Here is a 13,839-nt window from a genome sequence, read left to right on the forward strand (position 1 = left end):
TGGCCCACCACTCATTGGCTGGAACATTTGGGTAATTTCTCCCCTTCCCTCCCGTGTCTCATGTTTTACATCCCTTGTTGTTTCCTTCTCTTGAGAAGCTAGTCAAAGCATCCGGCTGTCTGTATTCCTCTAGCTTGGCTGATTTGGAAAGCAAGTGTAAGTGTCTGTGGGGTGGCTGGGGAGCTCGGGTGCTGGGAGACGAAGGTTTGTGAGAGCTCTGCCGGAAGAGGCCCTGCACCTGGCCCCAGGGCCATCTGTTGCTAGGTGGATATTTTCTTGCTGTTGATTATTAACCAGTGGGTGGTTATGATCCTGGGAGCAGATCTCCAGGGGCAAGAACTGTTGCTTTATTTGAGATGATATAAATGTTTTTCAAGATGCTTAAACAGCCTGGATCCTTGCTTCTCTTTCTCCACTTGGAGGCTAGATCACCATTTGGTTTTGTTTATTGATTTTTATCTTTTTTTTTATTAAGTCCACTCCGCTCCATGGACATACCTCTTTGTGTGCGCGTGTGCACTGGTGTGCCCATATGCCACAGTGTGCAAGTGGAAGCCAGAGGACAACCTGTGGGAGTCAGTTCTTTATTTCTACCATGTGGGGCTTGGAGACTGAACTCAGGCTTTTGTGGCTTTGCCCATTGAGCCATTTTTCTGGTCCCAGATCACCATTTTATGAATCATATTGTCATTACCCTAGTCTAAATTTGTACAGAACTTCATATTTTTATTCCACAGCATTGCTTTTACTTCCTCAGAACATTGCCACTCCTGTGTTTGCAGGTGAAGGCACCAAGGCAGAGAGGTGAGGTCATGTGACAGAGTAGCAGGAAGAACCGACTTTGAACCCAGGAATCCCTTGATTCTGGCTGTAGGACACTGCATAGCAGTGTGCAAAAGGCCGAGTGTTGTTGCATAAGGCCCAGGCCTTTTGAGGGTAGAGACATGAATCCTGGATGCTGAGCTGCTGTCATAGGGACCTCCCAAGGGCTCTGCCCAGCTTTACTGTTCTTCTCTGCTTAGACTGCATTTTGCTAAAGCCAGGTGGGGCCTCTCCTGGCCACCCTGCACCCTCCCCTCTGCCCTGAGATCTCCTAGGCTTCTAGTAGTCAGTCTCAGAGTCGAGAGCATTAGCCCATTTGACTCTGCGGCAGCAGATATGTGGAGTGGGCAGTGCCTCCAGAAATTCCCAGTGACCTGCCCATTTAGTGCCTGCGTGCCTCTCTGTTTCAGCTGAGAGTAGGCTCTTCCTCCTCCTCTCTGCCTTCTCCCCATCCTTCTCTCCCCCTCTCCTCTCCACCGCCTGTCCCTATCACCAGCACCTTCCCTTGCGTATTTCCTGGATACATACTGGGCCATGTGTCCTTACAGCCTATGTTCGTGTTTGGGTCAGTGGCAGGGGCAGTTTTCAATCTCAGAGTCATGACACTGGATCACAAGAATCTTGTTGCTTCTGCTAATGATTTACCTTTTGCTTATAACCAGTGAGAGTGGTCAAGGTTATCCCTGGATGGAATCACATCACTTTCACCTACTCCTGTGTGATGTGTTTGCCGAGTGCTAGAGAAAGAGCAGAAACTGCGTTGCGTGTGTGGCTCTCACCTTATCTTATCTTTGTGCCAGCTGGTGCCAGGTCTGGCCTGGGGGTGACAATAGCTCAGATGGAAATGTCATTGGCATGAGGGCTCGGGCAGGGCAAGGTCGGACTCAGCTGATCAGATTAGGGGGTGGGGTCGTGGTAGAAGCTGGGGTTTCACCTTCTTCATTCTGGTCTTTCAGTCACAAGGACAAGGATAGAGGTGAGAACTTGTCCCGTGTTCTTACCTTCCCAGGGCTGCTGTGACCAAGTGCTAGAATTGGCCAGAGGCAGCAGACATTCCTTTTCTCAGCTCTGGAAGTTGGGACTCCAACCAGATGTCAATAGAAACACTTGCTTGATGACCGTGGGGGAAGAGTCCTCCCTGTGTCTTCTAGTTCCTGGGTGGGTGCAATCCTCGCATTCCTCCACCTGCAGCCACGTCGCTCTACTATCTGAGTCCATCATGCCGTGATGGTGACATGGTGACATGGGTGTCTTCTTACATGGGCACTGGGCATAGTAAAGGCCCATCTTGTGGCTTCATCTTGACTCAATTACATCTGCAGAGACTGTTTTCAAATAAGGCCCCATTCGGAGGTACTGCAGATTGAGATATACCCTTTTTAGATATATCAGTTTAACTGATAATAGACATTCAGCTCTTAAATTGGAGGAAGGGAAGGAGTCAAGAGTGTGCCAAGAGGGATGGTAAGTATGCCTCTGTTATAGGTGCACTTGAAGTCGTCTACCTACCAAAGCCTGGTTGGAAGTTGAGCCCAGAGCAGCCTGTGTTCTCTCATGGAGGATTTGCCTCTTCTCCGTTCCCCACCAGCCTCCCAAATCCCAAGGGAGTTGCCCTAATCTCTGCCTGGGGTCCCCGAATATGGTATTTCCCACCCTTGATCAACCTTCCCTTTTCCCCTTTCTGGCTCCCATGGGACAGGCCCATCAAGGGAAGAAGTGGCTGCTTGAAAGAGGTATGAGTGGCAGTGGGCGCAGGGCAGAGGCCGTGCTGGGCCAGCGACATCAGGAGGCAGGTGAGGGCAGCAGAACTGCCACGACTGAGTCGATACATGGGAAGTGAGGCTGGTGACTTGTGTTGAGAGGCAGGAAAAACTCCTGCGTTTGTGTGTGCGCGTGTGTTTGTGTGTGCTGCGTTTGTGTGTGCACACACACACACACAGACACACACACACATTGCTGAATCTTGTCCTTTCTGGTTCTTGGCCAGTAACAGTCTGGACCAGGAGGGAGGAGACCTCTTCCACTTAAGTCCTCTTACCAAGGTGCTGGAAGAAGTAAGGATGCAGGCAGATTGAGGAGAGAAAGGGAGCTGGCCAGGGTTGAGATTAGTGGAGTCATGTGGATCCTGAGCCAAGCCAGATATTCACCGGTCTCCCTGTCTGGCCGCTTAGAGGAGAGAGCGGGTGGCTAGCTGCGAGCAAAGCAAGGGGCTCTGTGGTAGGCAGTGCGGTGCTGTCCCTAGCTAGGTTTCTCAAGAAGTATTAGACTGTCCGGGCCTGTGGTCTTGGGGAGCCAGTGTGAGACTGTATCTGGGCTCCAGGGCAGGGATTTCTCTCTAGAAAGTTGGGGAGTATGGCTCTAAGGAATGTAGGTTTCCTTCATGGAGCAGCCTGGATTGGGGCTGTAACTACTACTGGCAGGACATGATCTGGGAAGAGGTACAGAGTGTTCTCTCCAATGGGGAATGGTGGGTCTTGGACCCACCATTTAACACAGACATGGGCAATGGGCTGCCTGTTGGGTGCTTCATGGTGGGGCTTCTCTAAGCTAAAGGCTTTAACAGCTCAGTTAGGATCTTTGTAGGCTCTCAGGGTTATTGTCTTGCCTTTCGATTCCTCCCCTCTAGGGCACATCAGAGTCCATTGCCCATTAGGGAAATCCCTCGTTTCTGCCCAGATGGCCCTGTTGCATAACTCACTCTGGAGGTTTCTCCCAACCTAAGCAGTCTGCCTGGTGATGGGACAGCAAACAAGCTTTCTATGGTCACCAGCAAGGGCCAGATGGGAAGTGGGGAGTGTGTGAGAGCAGTGTTTCCATGGTGACTCAACTCTGTTTAGCTGCCTCAAACCTGGTTCTATCCCATATGGACTTAAATAAGTTTTACCTGCAGCTTTTATAGTAGGCAACCCTGTCCTCGCAAGGGTTGGGTCTGTGGCCAGGGTGTGTGTGTGTGTGTGTGTGTGTGTATGTGTGCCGGCATTTTTTTTTGGGTGTGTGGGTGTGTGCATGTTCAAATGGACAGAGATGCTCATGTGAAAATGAATTCTACATGATGACCCCTCTCCCCCTCTCTTTCTGACCCTAGTCCTGTGTCTTTTAAAACTGTGGTTCTGAGACTTTGGGTACATCAGAACCATGTGAGGAGCTAGGTAAAGCAGATTCTTGGGGTCCATTCTTGGAGGTTCTGGCATGCCCCTGAGGACTTACATGTCCTGGTGGACTAGGGCCTGCCCTTGCCGCAGTACTGCTTTCGGTGTCAGTACATTCCAGGGTAGAAATGCAGTCAGCTTTAGTCTTCTGCATCCTTCTCCATGTCTTCAAGCTCAGCCGCTCTTAGATCACAGAGGGAAGGTTCAAGACAGCCTTTGCTCACAGCTTCTGTGTCCTTTGATCTCTTTGTAGGAAGCAGGAGCTGGCCAACAGCTCGGATGTGACCCTCCCAGATCGGCCACTGTCCCCTCCTCTCACTGCACCCCCAACCATGAAGGTAAGAGGCTCAAAGACAGGAAGTGGGAGGGAGGGGGTGCCTGGGAACGTCGTGTGGTCTTGCTGCTGTTTTAGCGTCATGTCCAGTTGCTTTGGTTCCAGTGAGGGCCGTGGAGTGTCCCATGCTTCGGGAGGACATGGCATGGAAGGAAGGTGTGACTGGTGTGGAGTCTGTGTTAAGGTGCAGTGAAGAAGCAGACCGGTCTGCAGTGGGGTTGGCAGGATGCTTGAATTAGTGAGAATCATGGGGAATGGTGGGATTGGGAACAAGGAGTCCACGTTGGAGGAAGAAGAGGGACTAAATGCAACTAGGTATTAAAGGGGCTGTCATCCAGGACAGCGGGACCTAGGTGGGCCCTCTAGGACTTGTAGCATTTGAATGCTACTCTGCCTGCCTTTGATAGGCCCCTCTAAGATGGCTTTGCTGCCCTAGTCTCTGTGGGAAAGTTGTCTGTTGCTTTAGTCTCTATGGGCGACTTGTGCTGAAGCTTCAGTTGGAAGCCTCTTTTGTAGAGAACCTCATCTTTGGTTCCAAGCCTAGGACCTCCCCTTCCCAGAAAGGGGACTTTATCCCCCCTTCCACACCCTTCTGCTTTTTATGTCCACCTCCAACTACTATGGGATGACCACCCTAGGCTGAGCTTCAAGGAGGACTGTTGGCTCAGCTACACCCCACCTCCAACTTGCAGCTTCACCTTTTGTGGGGGTAAAGACTAGATGTGAGATCATTTCCTGCCTCCTGTGTCACCTGAAGGCCTTTGAGGCCTGCTGGTGTGCTGGTCCTGAGACTCTGCTCTGAGACGACTCCCAAGAAGTGATTGGCATCTCTTCCCTGCTGCTTTGTGTGGCTCCCCTCCTCGCTGACACCCCAAAGGCAGCAGATAAACTGCACCCCATGGCCTATGTCTGCCTCGTGCTGAGCAGCATGGCGTTTGTGAGACTATTGACAATGGTAGCAGAGCCCTAGCTGGGCCTGGCATTCAGAGGTGGGTGGGATGTGGGTGGGACAGGGTACAAGATGGATGGGACAACTCTTTTCTTGGTGGGAATACCTGGGTATCCAAAGCCAGGCCACCTTTGCCAGCCTAGTCTGGGATAGTGTATGACCGTTTGCTGGCACAGAGTAACACCGAGGACCGTGTGGTCGATCTGAGTTCCAGCCCTTCAGTCTGCAGAGCTGGTCGTGGGAAGATCGTCTCGGCTCATGGCGAGCAAGTGTTTATAGGGAGAATGAGGAGGCCTAGGAGGAGTCAGAGAGTTCTCTTGGCAGACTCCGCTTGCATGACTGTTTAATTCATTCAACACCCGGTGTTTATTGGAGCATTGCGTTAGTCAGGACTTGGTTGTAAGTGACAGAAGCACTGCTAGGAACTTTCCCAGGCATGGCCCCGTCTGGGGGGAGCTACCCTTCCCGCTCTCTTCTGCAATGTTTCGTTCTTGGTTAAGCTTTGCTTCAGTGACGTGGGACGGTGGTGGCAGCTCCTATGGACTAAGTAGCTCACATGGAAAAAGAATAGCTTTTTGCTAGAAGTTCTGACAGAGTCCCAGGGAGGAAGCTCACTGGCTAGAGAAATGGAATGCTGTGATTGGACAGGCTTGAACCTCGTGGCCTATACCAGGGAAACTGAGAGAAGGGGTGGGGTGGCTCCTGGAAGGAAAACTGAAGCCCCGCTCCAGAGGGGAAATGGGCACAGGGTAGACAGGACGGTTGTAGGGACTGCTGAGACCACAGGCCCAGTGCTGGGTGGTTCTGCAGTGACCCAGGGATGAATAAGATGTTGTGGTCTCTTTTTTCTTGGAGTTCATAGTCCATTCAGGGAGCCAGAAGTTGAAAAGGGAAAGGCAAGAGTGAGGGATGGACAGTTAGGGGAGGTGAATGTCCTCAGGGGAAGCCCCATATCCCATAGGAAGGACAGAGGGCAGGACTTGAGGAGATCTTGGACAGGGCCAAGTGGGCTTCTTTGAGGAAATGCGGTTTTAGATCAGATGGGCTCTGAGTGTTGAGAAGGCCCAACACTAAGGTAGAGTCAGGGCGGCACTTAGGACCCTTTCTACGCAGAGTGAGGTAAAAGGACCAGCCACACTTGCAGTGTCAGAGCGCCTCTCAGGAATGCCGTCGCAGGCCCTGCTTCCAATTGCCCAATGGCACCTGCATCTCACCAGCATTCCTGGTGACCAGAGACCCAGAGCAACTCAGCGATCCCAGGGACGAGGTGGAAGGAGAGAGAGGAACTGAAAAGACCAGAAGCACTGGAGCATCCTGAGTTAGGGACCTGAAGGCAGTCCATAGGTCAAGCAGAAGGTTTGTTAAACGTTTTAGATTTTTTTTTTTCCTAATTAAGGGCTGTGGAGAGGTACTGTTTTGTTTTTGTTTTGTTTTAGACAAGGTCTTACTGTGTAACTCTGACTGTTAATCCTGCTGTCTTTGGCCTTCTAATGCAGAGATCATAGGTGTCCATTGCCCCTGGCTGTGATGGGCCTGCAAGCATTTATTCTGACAGCTGCGAGGACTGGAACAGAGTGTGAACGAGCAGATGTCCTGGAGGTCACTGCTGGAGGACAGGGGAAGAGGGTGGGGTTTTTGTCCAGGGCACCAGCAGGGTTATTTGGAAATAGAGTTCAGCGTTCTCAGGTGGTAGGTTGATGGACAAGGTGATTTGAAGAGAGGAGGCAAGAATGGGCCTGAGGTCTGGAGCAGTGGAACCTGGTGCAAGCGTTTTCCTGAGGTGGGATAGCTCAGCAGGACGAAGGGTCAGGTTGATCCTGCTGTGTTCACAGGCCTGAGGCAGCTGTCTCAGGAGGGTGTGGAATGGGAAGAGGAGATGTTCTGAGGACAGTGTGGTGGAAGAAGCTGTATATGGACACAAAGGGAAGAGCATTTCACCCTGAGGGATGGACAGCCGAGCCAGTTGCTGGGGTGAGGCCAAGTGTGATGTGGATGGCACAGAGGAACACTGTGCAGAATGGCCTGGTGTTTGCTGGGACATGACTAAGGCCCTTCCTGGAGAGGTGGGGTGACAGCAGATGGCAGTGCTGAGGAGTGAGTGGAGACGCTGAGCATCAGGGAGTGTCGACAGTCCCTGAGACAGGGTGACACTGGTGTGTGGACCTGTGGGAAGGGGAGGACCAAATGGTAGAAAGAGACCGAGTGGGAGAGGAGGGAGCTGAAGAGGGAGAGGGGGAGGGAGAGGGAGAAAGAGAGAGAGGAAAGGAAGAGGGAGAGGGGGAGGAGAGGAAGGGAAGGGGGAGAGAGAAAAAGAGAGGGAGGGAGAGGGGGAGGGAGAAAGAGAGAGGGAGAAGGAGAGGGGGAGGGGGAGGGAGAGAGAGAAGGGGAGGGGGAGAGAGAAATAGGGAGAAGGTGAGGTGGAGGGGAAAGGTAAGGGGGAGGGAGAGGGGGAGAGGAAGGGGAGGGGGAGGGATAAGGAGAGGATGGGGGAGGAAGAGGAAGAGAGCACTTTGACTATGGGGGTTTTTGGGGTTGTCAGGGAGGGAGCCTCAGGCAGGCCCAGAGCAGACCCTCAACCATCCTCGGTGAACCCTAAGGCTCACAATCAGAAGTCATGCCCTGCTTTAGGCACCATCTTTTGAAAAACTCAGGATTCAGCTCAGGAAGTTCCCAGTCTGTGACTTTTGTGTCCAGACTCTAAAGGCAGGGTCAGCTAGGAAATGAAGGAGCTGGGGCTTGCCTTAAAGATTCTGGGCGGGGATCTTGTATGAAGCTGGGTTGGAGCCTGTTGTTTCTGGTCTCTTTGTGTCTGTTATGTTATTCTGTGGCTGTGGTTTGACTCTCTGGCTAGGAAATGTCCCCATTGTATGAAGCTAACTGCTTTCCAGGGATTTAAAGCCACGGTGCTCACAGCACACTGATTGGTTCAGTGCAGATAGAGAGTCCCAAGGCTGCACTCATCCCTCAGTGCTGTTACTTTTTGCTGATTCGTTCATCCTGCCTGGCACTGAGCTCCTGGAGGGACCCTTTCTCGGTCTTTTGGGCCCTTGACCCCTGGCTTAGGGTGTCTGAGTTGTCCTGAAACCAGTCAGATTAAAGGAGTGTGCTCTGGGCCTTTGGCCCAATCTTTAACTTTTATTTATTTATTTGCAAATGTGCATAGGTATTTTACCCTCATGTATATCTGTGAGCATCGTGTGTGTAGTGCCTGTGGAGGCCCCTCCTTGGAAATGAAGTCACAGATGGTTGTGATTTGCCACGTGGGTATAGGGAATTGAACCCAGGTCCTTTGGAAGAGTAGTCCTAACCACTGAACCATCTCTCGAGTCTCTGTCTTATATCTAGGAGATCTTTTCATGCTTCCCTGTTTTTGTTTCTGTTTCCAGGGCGGCATCAAACAATCACATTTTTATTTTGACCTTTTTGTTCTTTGGAAATTACACACACACACACACACACACACTATTTGATTATGCTCACTCCCCATTATCCTTTCTTACTCTCACCCTTGCATGTCCATTGAGCCTTTGTTCCTTACAGAAAGTCCGTTCTTACTTTCATGTTATTTGTTTGTTTGTTTGAGTCAGGGTTTCTCTGTAGCTTTGGAGCCTGTCCTGGAACTCACTCTGTAGACCAGGCTGGCCTTGAACTCACAGAGATCTGCCTGTCTCTGCCTCCCAAGTGCTGGAATTAAAGGTGTGTGCCACCACCACCCAGCTCATGTTGTTTTTTGAGACAATATCTCTCACTGGCTGAGAGCTTGCTAAGTAAGCCAAGTTGGCCGACCATCAAACCCCAGGATATTTTATCTATCCAGTAGCCCACTAGCTTGTTTCTGCCTCTGTAGAGTTAAGGTTAAAAGTACTGCTGCCACACTTGGCTTTAACTTTATTTGTTTATTTATTTAGGTTCCTACCCCCCCCCCTCTCTCTCTCTCTCTCTCTCTCTCGTGTGTGTGTGTGTGTGTGTGTGTGTGTGTGTGTGTGTGTGTGTGTGTACACATGTGCCATATCTCAAGTATGGGGGTCAGAGAACAACTAGTAGAGGTCGTCTCTCATTCCACCATACGGATCCCAGAGTTCAGGTCGTCAGATTTGGCAGGAATCGCCTTTTCCTTTACTTGCTGAGCCATATCTGTTGGCCCCATGCCTGGCTTTTTAAATGGGTTCTGGGGATTGAACTCAAGTCCTGATGCTTACATGGCAAGTTCTTTACTGAGTGAACCATCTCCCTAGTCCCTTGAATCAGTTTTCTGCCACCCAAGCAAGAGAAGGGCTCACCTGGTTCTCTTGGTAGTATGACTCAGGTAGTGTGGTTTGGGTCAGGGATTGATGATCCGTTTCCTTTTTTTTGGATAGGTAGAGTCTCAGACTGGTCCTCCTCTCTCTCCGTGTAGCTTGTTTTCCTAGGGAATTTCCTACCCCCAGTATGAAGCTGAGAAAAAGCTGAGCAGATGGGCTGAAACAGGAGCCCAGTTCCCAGCCAGAGCCCAAGCTGAGAATGGGCAGTGTAGCATAGGAGTGGGGCTGGGGACTGGCTGCCCGAGTGTGCAGTAGATTGCTGCTAGAGCTTTATTCTTCATGAATTTGCTTTCTACATCCGAAAGGACCGGTAGGCATTTAGCAGACCCCACAGTATGTCTGGCTTTCTATGGGTCCCCCCTGGGACCACCCAGAAGCATTGATCCTTGACTCTCAAAGAGCCTTCACAGGGGACCTTAACTTAGCAGAAGAAGCCATATGGCTCAGCATGTGAGAAGCCCACAGATTGAAAGTATCTTCTCGGTGGGGAAGAGAGGAAGAGCTGGAGATGAAGGAGATGAAGGCCCTGGGAGACAAGGTTGGGCGGCCCTTTGGAACTGTAGACCAGATTGCTGCACTGAGGAGGGGAAGGAATTAGGGCTGACCCTCAGGTTCTCTTGAAGAATGTCCTAGACGTTGGAAATGCCCTAAAGCATCTCCTAGACATTGATTTCTCCAGGGCTTGAGCTGACTGTGACCTGAATTGGTGGGGTTGTTCTTGGAGTCCCAAATAGGCTGTTCTGCTGGCCTGGGACCCTTGTTTAGCTTCTCAAGTTCTCCTCATGCAAGTCTGAGGCATTCTGGGCAGAAGTTCTCCTTTGGAGAATAAGGTGGTGGAGGCTGGGGGCTCCCCTGAGAGAGGTGCCAACAGTCTGCTCCTATGTTGCTTCTTCAGGGCTTTGTCCCCAGAGCCACTAACCCTCCTCCCACTCTCCATCAGTGGTAGGTGAGACAGCTGTATAACCTTTGTATGTGTGAAGGAAGTGAACATCAGAGGATGTTCTTGGCATCCCCTTGGGCTAAGGCTACAGCTCACCTTTCTTCTGAGCTCACTACTCTCTCCCTCCTTGACTTGTTACACTGACTCATGGCCAGTCATCTCTCACCTTTGTCCTGGTGCCAGCCCCTAGCCCATTATTAATTATTATTATTATGATGATGCAATACTCTGTCATATGAAGACACAATTGGTTTACTTGTGTTCCAGTTGAGGGACAGTTGAATTGTTTTTGGTTTGGCCTATACTATAAAAGTCAAAAACTCGGACTGCTGTAGTATAATTTTGTTTGAACTTGTATTTTCTTTTCTCTTGGATTATCAAGGAATAGAATCATTGCACTGAAGAGTAGGTGAACTTTTTGCTGTTTTTTTCTTTGAGACCCGAGTCTCATTCTGTAGGCTAGTCTGGCCTTAGACTTACAACTGTCTGCCTCCCCTAGTCTCCTGTGTGCTGAGATCACAGGCACGAGGCACCATGCCTGGCCCGAGTCTTTATCTTTATTTTATTATTATTATTTCTTTCTAGTGGGATTTGTGTATGCTAGTTAAGTGTTCTACCTCTGAACTACGTCCCCCCGAATGCTCAATGTCTTACAAAACTGACAGGCTGTCAGTGGTTGCACCATTGTACCTGCCACCAGCAGTGCCATTAGGTCCTGGATGCTCTATGTTTTTGCCAATATTGACCATTGTCAGTCTTTAGTGTTTTAGCCTCCTCAGTGGGTGTGTATTAGCAGCTCACTATGGTTTAATTTGTATTTTTCTAATGGCTGATGATGCTGAGCCCAATGGATATCTATGTCTACTTACTTCGTGTGTAGCTTGATGTCAGGGCTCAGTTAACTTATCCGCGTACAGGCATCCAGTGTTCCAGCATCGCCTGTCGAGAAGATCATCACCTTTTTTCCCCTGTTTAATTGCTTGGATGTCTTAGTAAAACACCTGCTGGCCATAGATGTGTACGTGTGTACTGTGTGGCATCTCTGCCAGCCATGGCGTTCCTCTCTCTGAGGAGTTGAAAGCTCATGACTCACCTTTTCCCCTGTGTATCTATCAGTCATTGATCCTGCTGATGACTCACCATCTTCCCTGTTTATGGATCAGTCATCGATCGTGCTGATTGTGGTGCTCTTTCCTGAGAGCTTCCACATGACGTCACAGTCCTATCCTACCAAGCTCAGTGGATAGCCCCCATAGTCATTTGGAGCTATCATTTGAGAGGGGTCACTTTAGGCACCTCTGCCTGATGTAGTCATGGGAGGTTGTGCTGTTTGTTGGAGGTCCTGAAGCTGCTCAGTAGCAAGCCCGTGGTGTACCCGAGAGCCCATGTCCTAACCACTACCACACACTACCACTCTTAGGGAGTCTTCTGAGCAAGTGCATAGACTCCTTGACTCCGTCTCTTTCCCTCTGTCATGGGGACAACAGACACCCGCAGTAACAGTGGCTGTGTTTTGGCAGCTCATTGAGTAGCAGCGATGCAACCCATGACACAGCAGGTGCTGTCATGGTGGTGACTTGTGTGATGCTCTTATCCCCGAGAAACAGATCATCACTGCTTCTCTTTACGGAGCCCAGAGCCACTGGCTTGTGAAAGCTTTGCCCATTCCCATTATTTTTGAACCTGTGTCCTTTCGACAGATGGTTCTAACCCTTTTTTAGAAGTCTCTAATGGAGACTGTCTTGGGGTTTCTATAGCTGTGATAAAATACCATGAGCAAAAGCAACTTGGGGAGGAAAGGATTTCCTTCAGCTTACAGATACACATCACAGTCAGGGCAGAAACTCAAATGGAACAGGAACCGGGAGGCAGGAGCTGATGCACAGGCCATGGAGGATGCTACTTTCAGCTTGCTCCTCATGACTTGCTCAGCCTGCTTTCTTATAGGACCCAGGACCACCAGCCCAGAGGTGATACCACCCACAATGGGCTGGGCCCTTTCTTATTAATTATCAGCAAGCAATCTGGTGGGGGCATGTTCTCAATTGAGGTTCTCTTTAAGAATGACCGCAGAATCAAACTGATACAAAAACCAGCCAGTACAGAGACTGCGTTACAGGCCTTGGCCAAGGTCACCAGACCTCCAGTGCCCTCTCTGAGTGGGTTGGTTGGTCAGGACAGCAGGGCTCCCCGAATTGTCTCTCTGGGGATCTCTTTCTTCTCTCTTTTGATTCGACAGCCCAGCCCCTTTCCACACTTTCACTCTGGTTCCGTGATCCTCCACTGGTGTGGATGCCAATCCAGTCCCTGTGACCTGGTCCCTAAAGGGCTTCTTCAAAGTAATCAGACCTATAAAGTGGTAAACTTCACAGTTTCTGGAGTCTGTCTGACCAAGATGAAGGGGCTTCTTACCTGTGTGAGTTTTCTTTGCCTTACCACCCTCATTTGTGGAGTAGGGACAGCAAGAGATTTTTTTCCCACGCAGTGGGTGCCTGGAGCTTGTCATTGGTTGAAATTCTGTACACTTATCATTCAGAACACATATGTGCGGCTGTGGTGCTTCAAAGTTGTTATTGTTTCTGCAAAAAAATTTCTTTCTGAAGGGTGATACTTTGCTTCTAAGATAGCAGTGCTTTGGGATAGAGCTAGGGCTAGAGTTGAGTTTAGGGTAAGGGTTAGGGTTAGGGCTAGGGTTGGGACTAGGGCTAGGGTTAAGTTTAGGATTATTGTTAGGACTGGGGTTAGGAAAGGATGCACACCTCATTTATTCTGATGCTAACATGTTTCCTCTGAGGACTTCCAGTCCTCTCCCTTACCACACATCCACAGCAGAGGGACCTGATATTGTGGGTACCTCTGTCTCAGACATAAATTCCTACCTGTTAGGTGCAGATATCCATGGGATGCTTGGAAGAGGATAAAAGTAGAAACCAGCTCAACCTACCGCAGGCCTGGAGGAGTGGTGTTCAGGAAGCTTCTGACTGGACTCTTGAATTCTCAGGAAGGCTGATCTGACTTTAGCAGGAGTTATAGTCCAGGTGGTTCCTATGGGCACAGGAAAGACCTTCAAGGTCATCCTCCTCACAGAGGCTTGTGGAATGGGACTGTGCAGAGACTTGGATTGTCCAGGACTGTGGGGAGTTCTGAGGTTGGCCTTGGATCATGCTTTCTGATCTGTTGGCACCCACTGAGCGCTTCCCCCGCCTAGTTCCCTTTTCTGCAGCTGCTATTGAAAGGAGCCTGCATTTCTGGGCTGATGCTGATGTTGTGGGGACCGTTGGAAGGCTGATGGTAGGACATCATGGCTCTAACAGACTGTGTGAGGTGCAGCCTGGGTTGCAGAA

General features: G+C 50.3%; 1 protein-coding gene across 9 annotated transcripts in view; it reads left to right on the forward strand.

The window, feature by feature from the left end:
• Rap1gap2 (RAP1 GTPase activating protein 2) overlaps positions 1-13,839 on the forward strand; it is a 212,232-nt gene that overhangs the window by 107,145 nt on the left and 91,248 nt on the right. For all 9 annotated transcript variants that reach the window (XM_087910327.1, XM_087910326.1, XM_087910333.1 and 6 more), the window contains one exon: positions 4,225-4,309. In XM_087910327.1, the coding sequence (XP_087766453.1) occupies positions 4,225-4,309 (85 nt within the window). The remainder of the gene's footprint in view (positions 1-4,224; positions 4,310-13,839) is intronic.

The sequence above is a fragment of the Myodes glareolus genome, chromosome 9 (genome assembly GCF_982192425.1).
Source record: "Myodes glareolus chromosome 9, mMyoGla1.1, whole genome shotgun sequence".
Lineage (NCBI taxonomy): Eukaryota > Metazoa > Chordata > Mammalia > Rodentia > Cricetidae > Myodes > Myodes glareolus.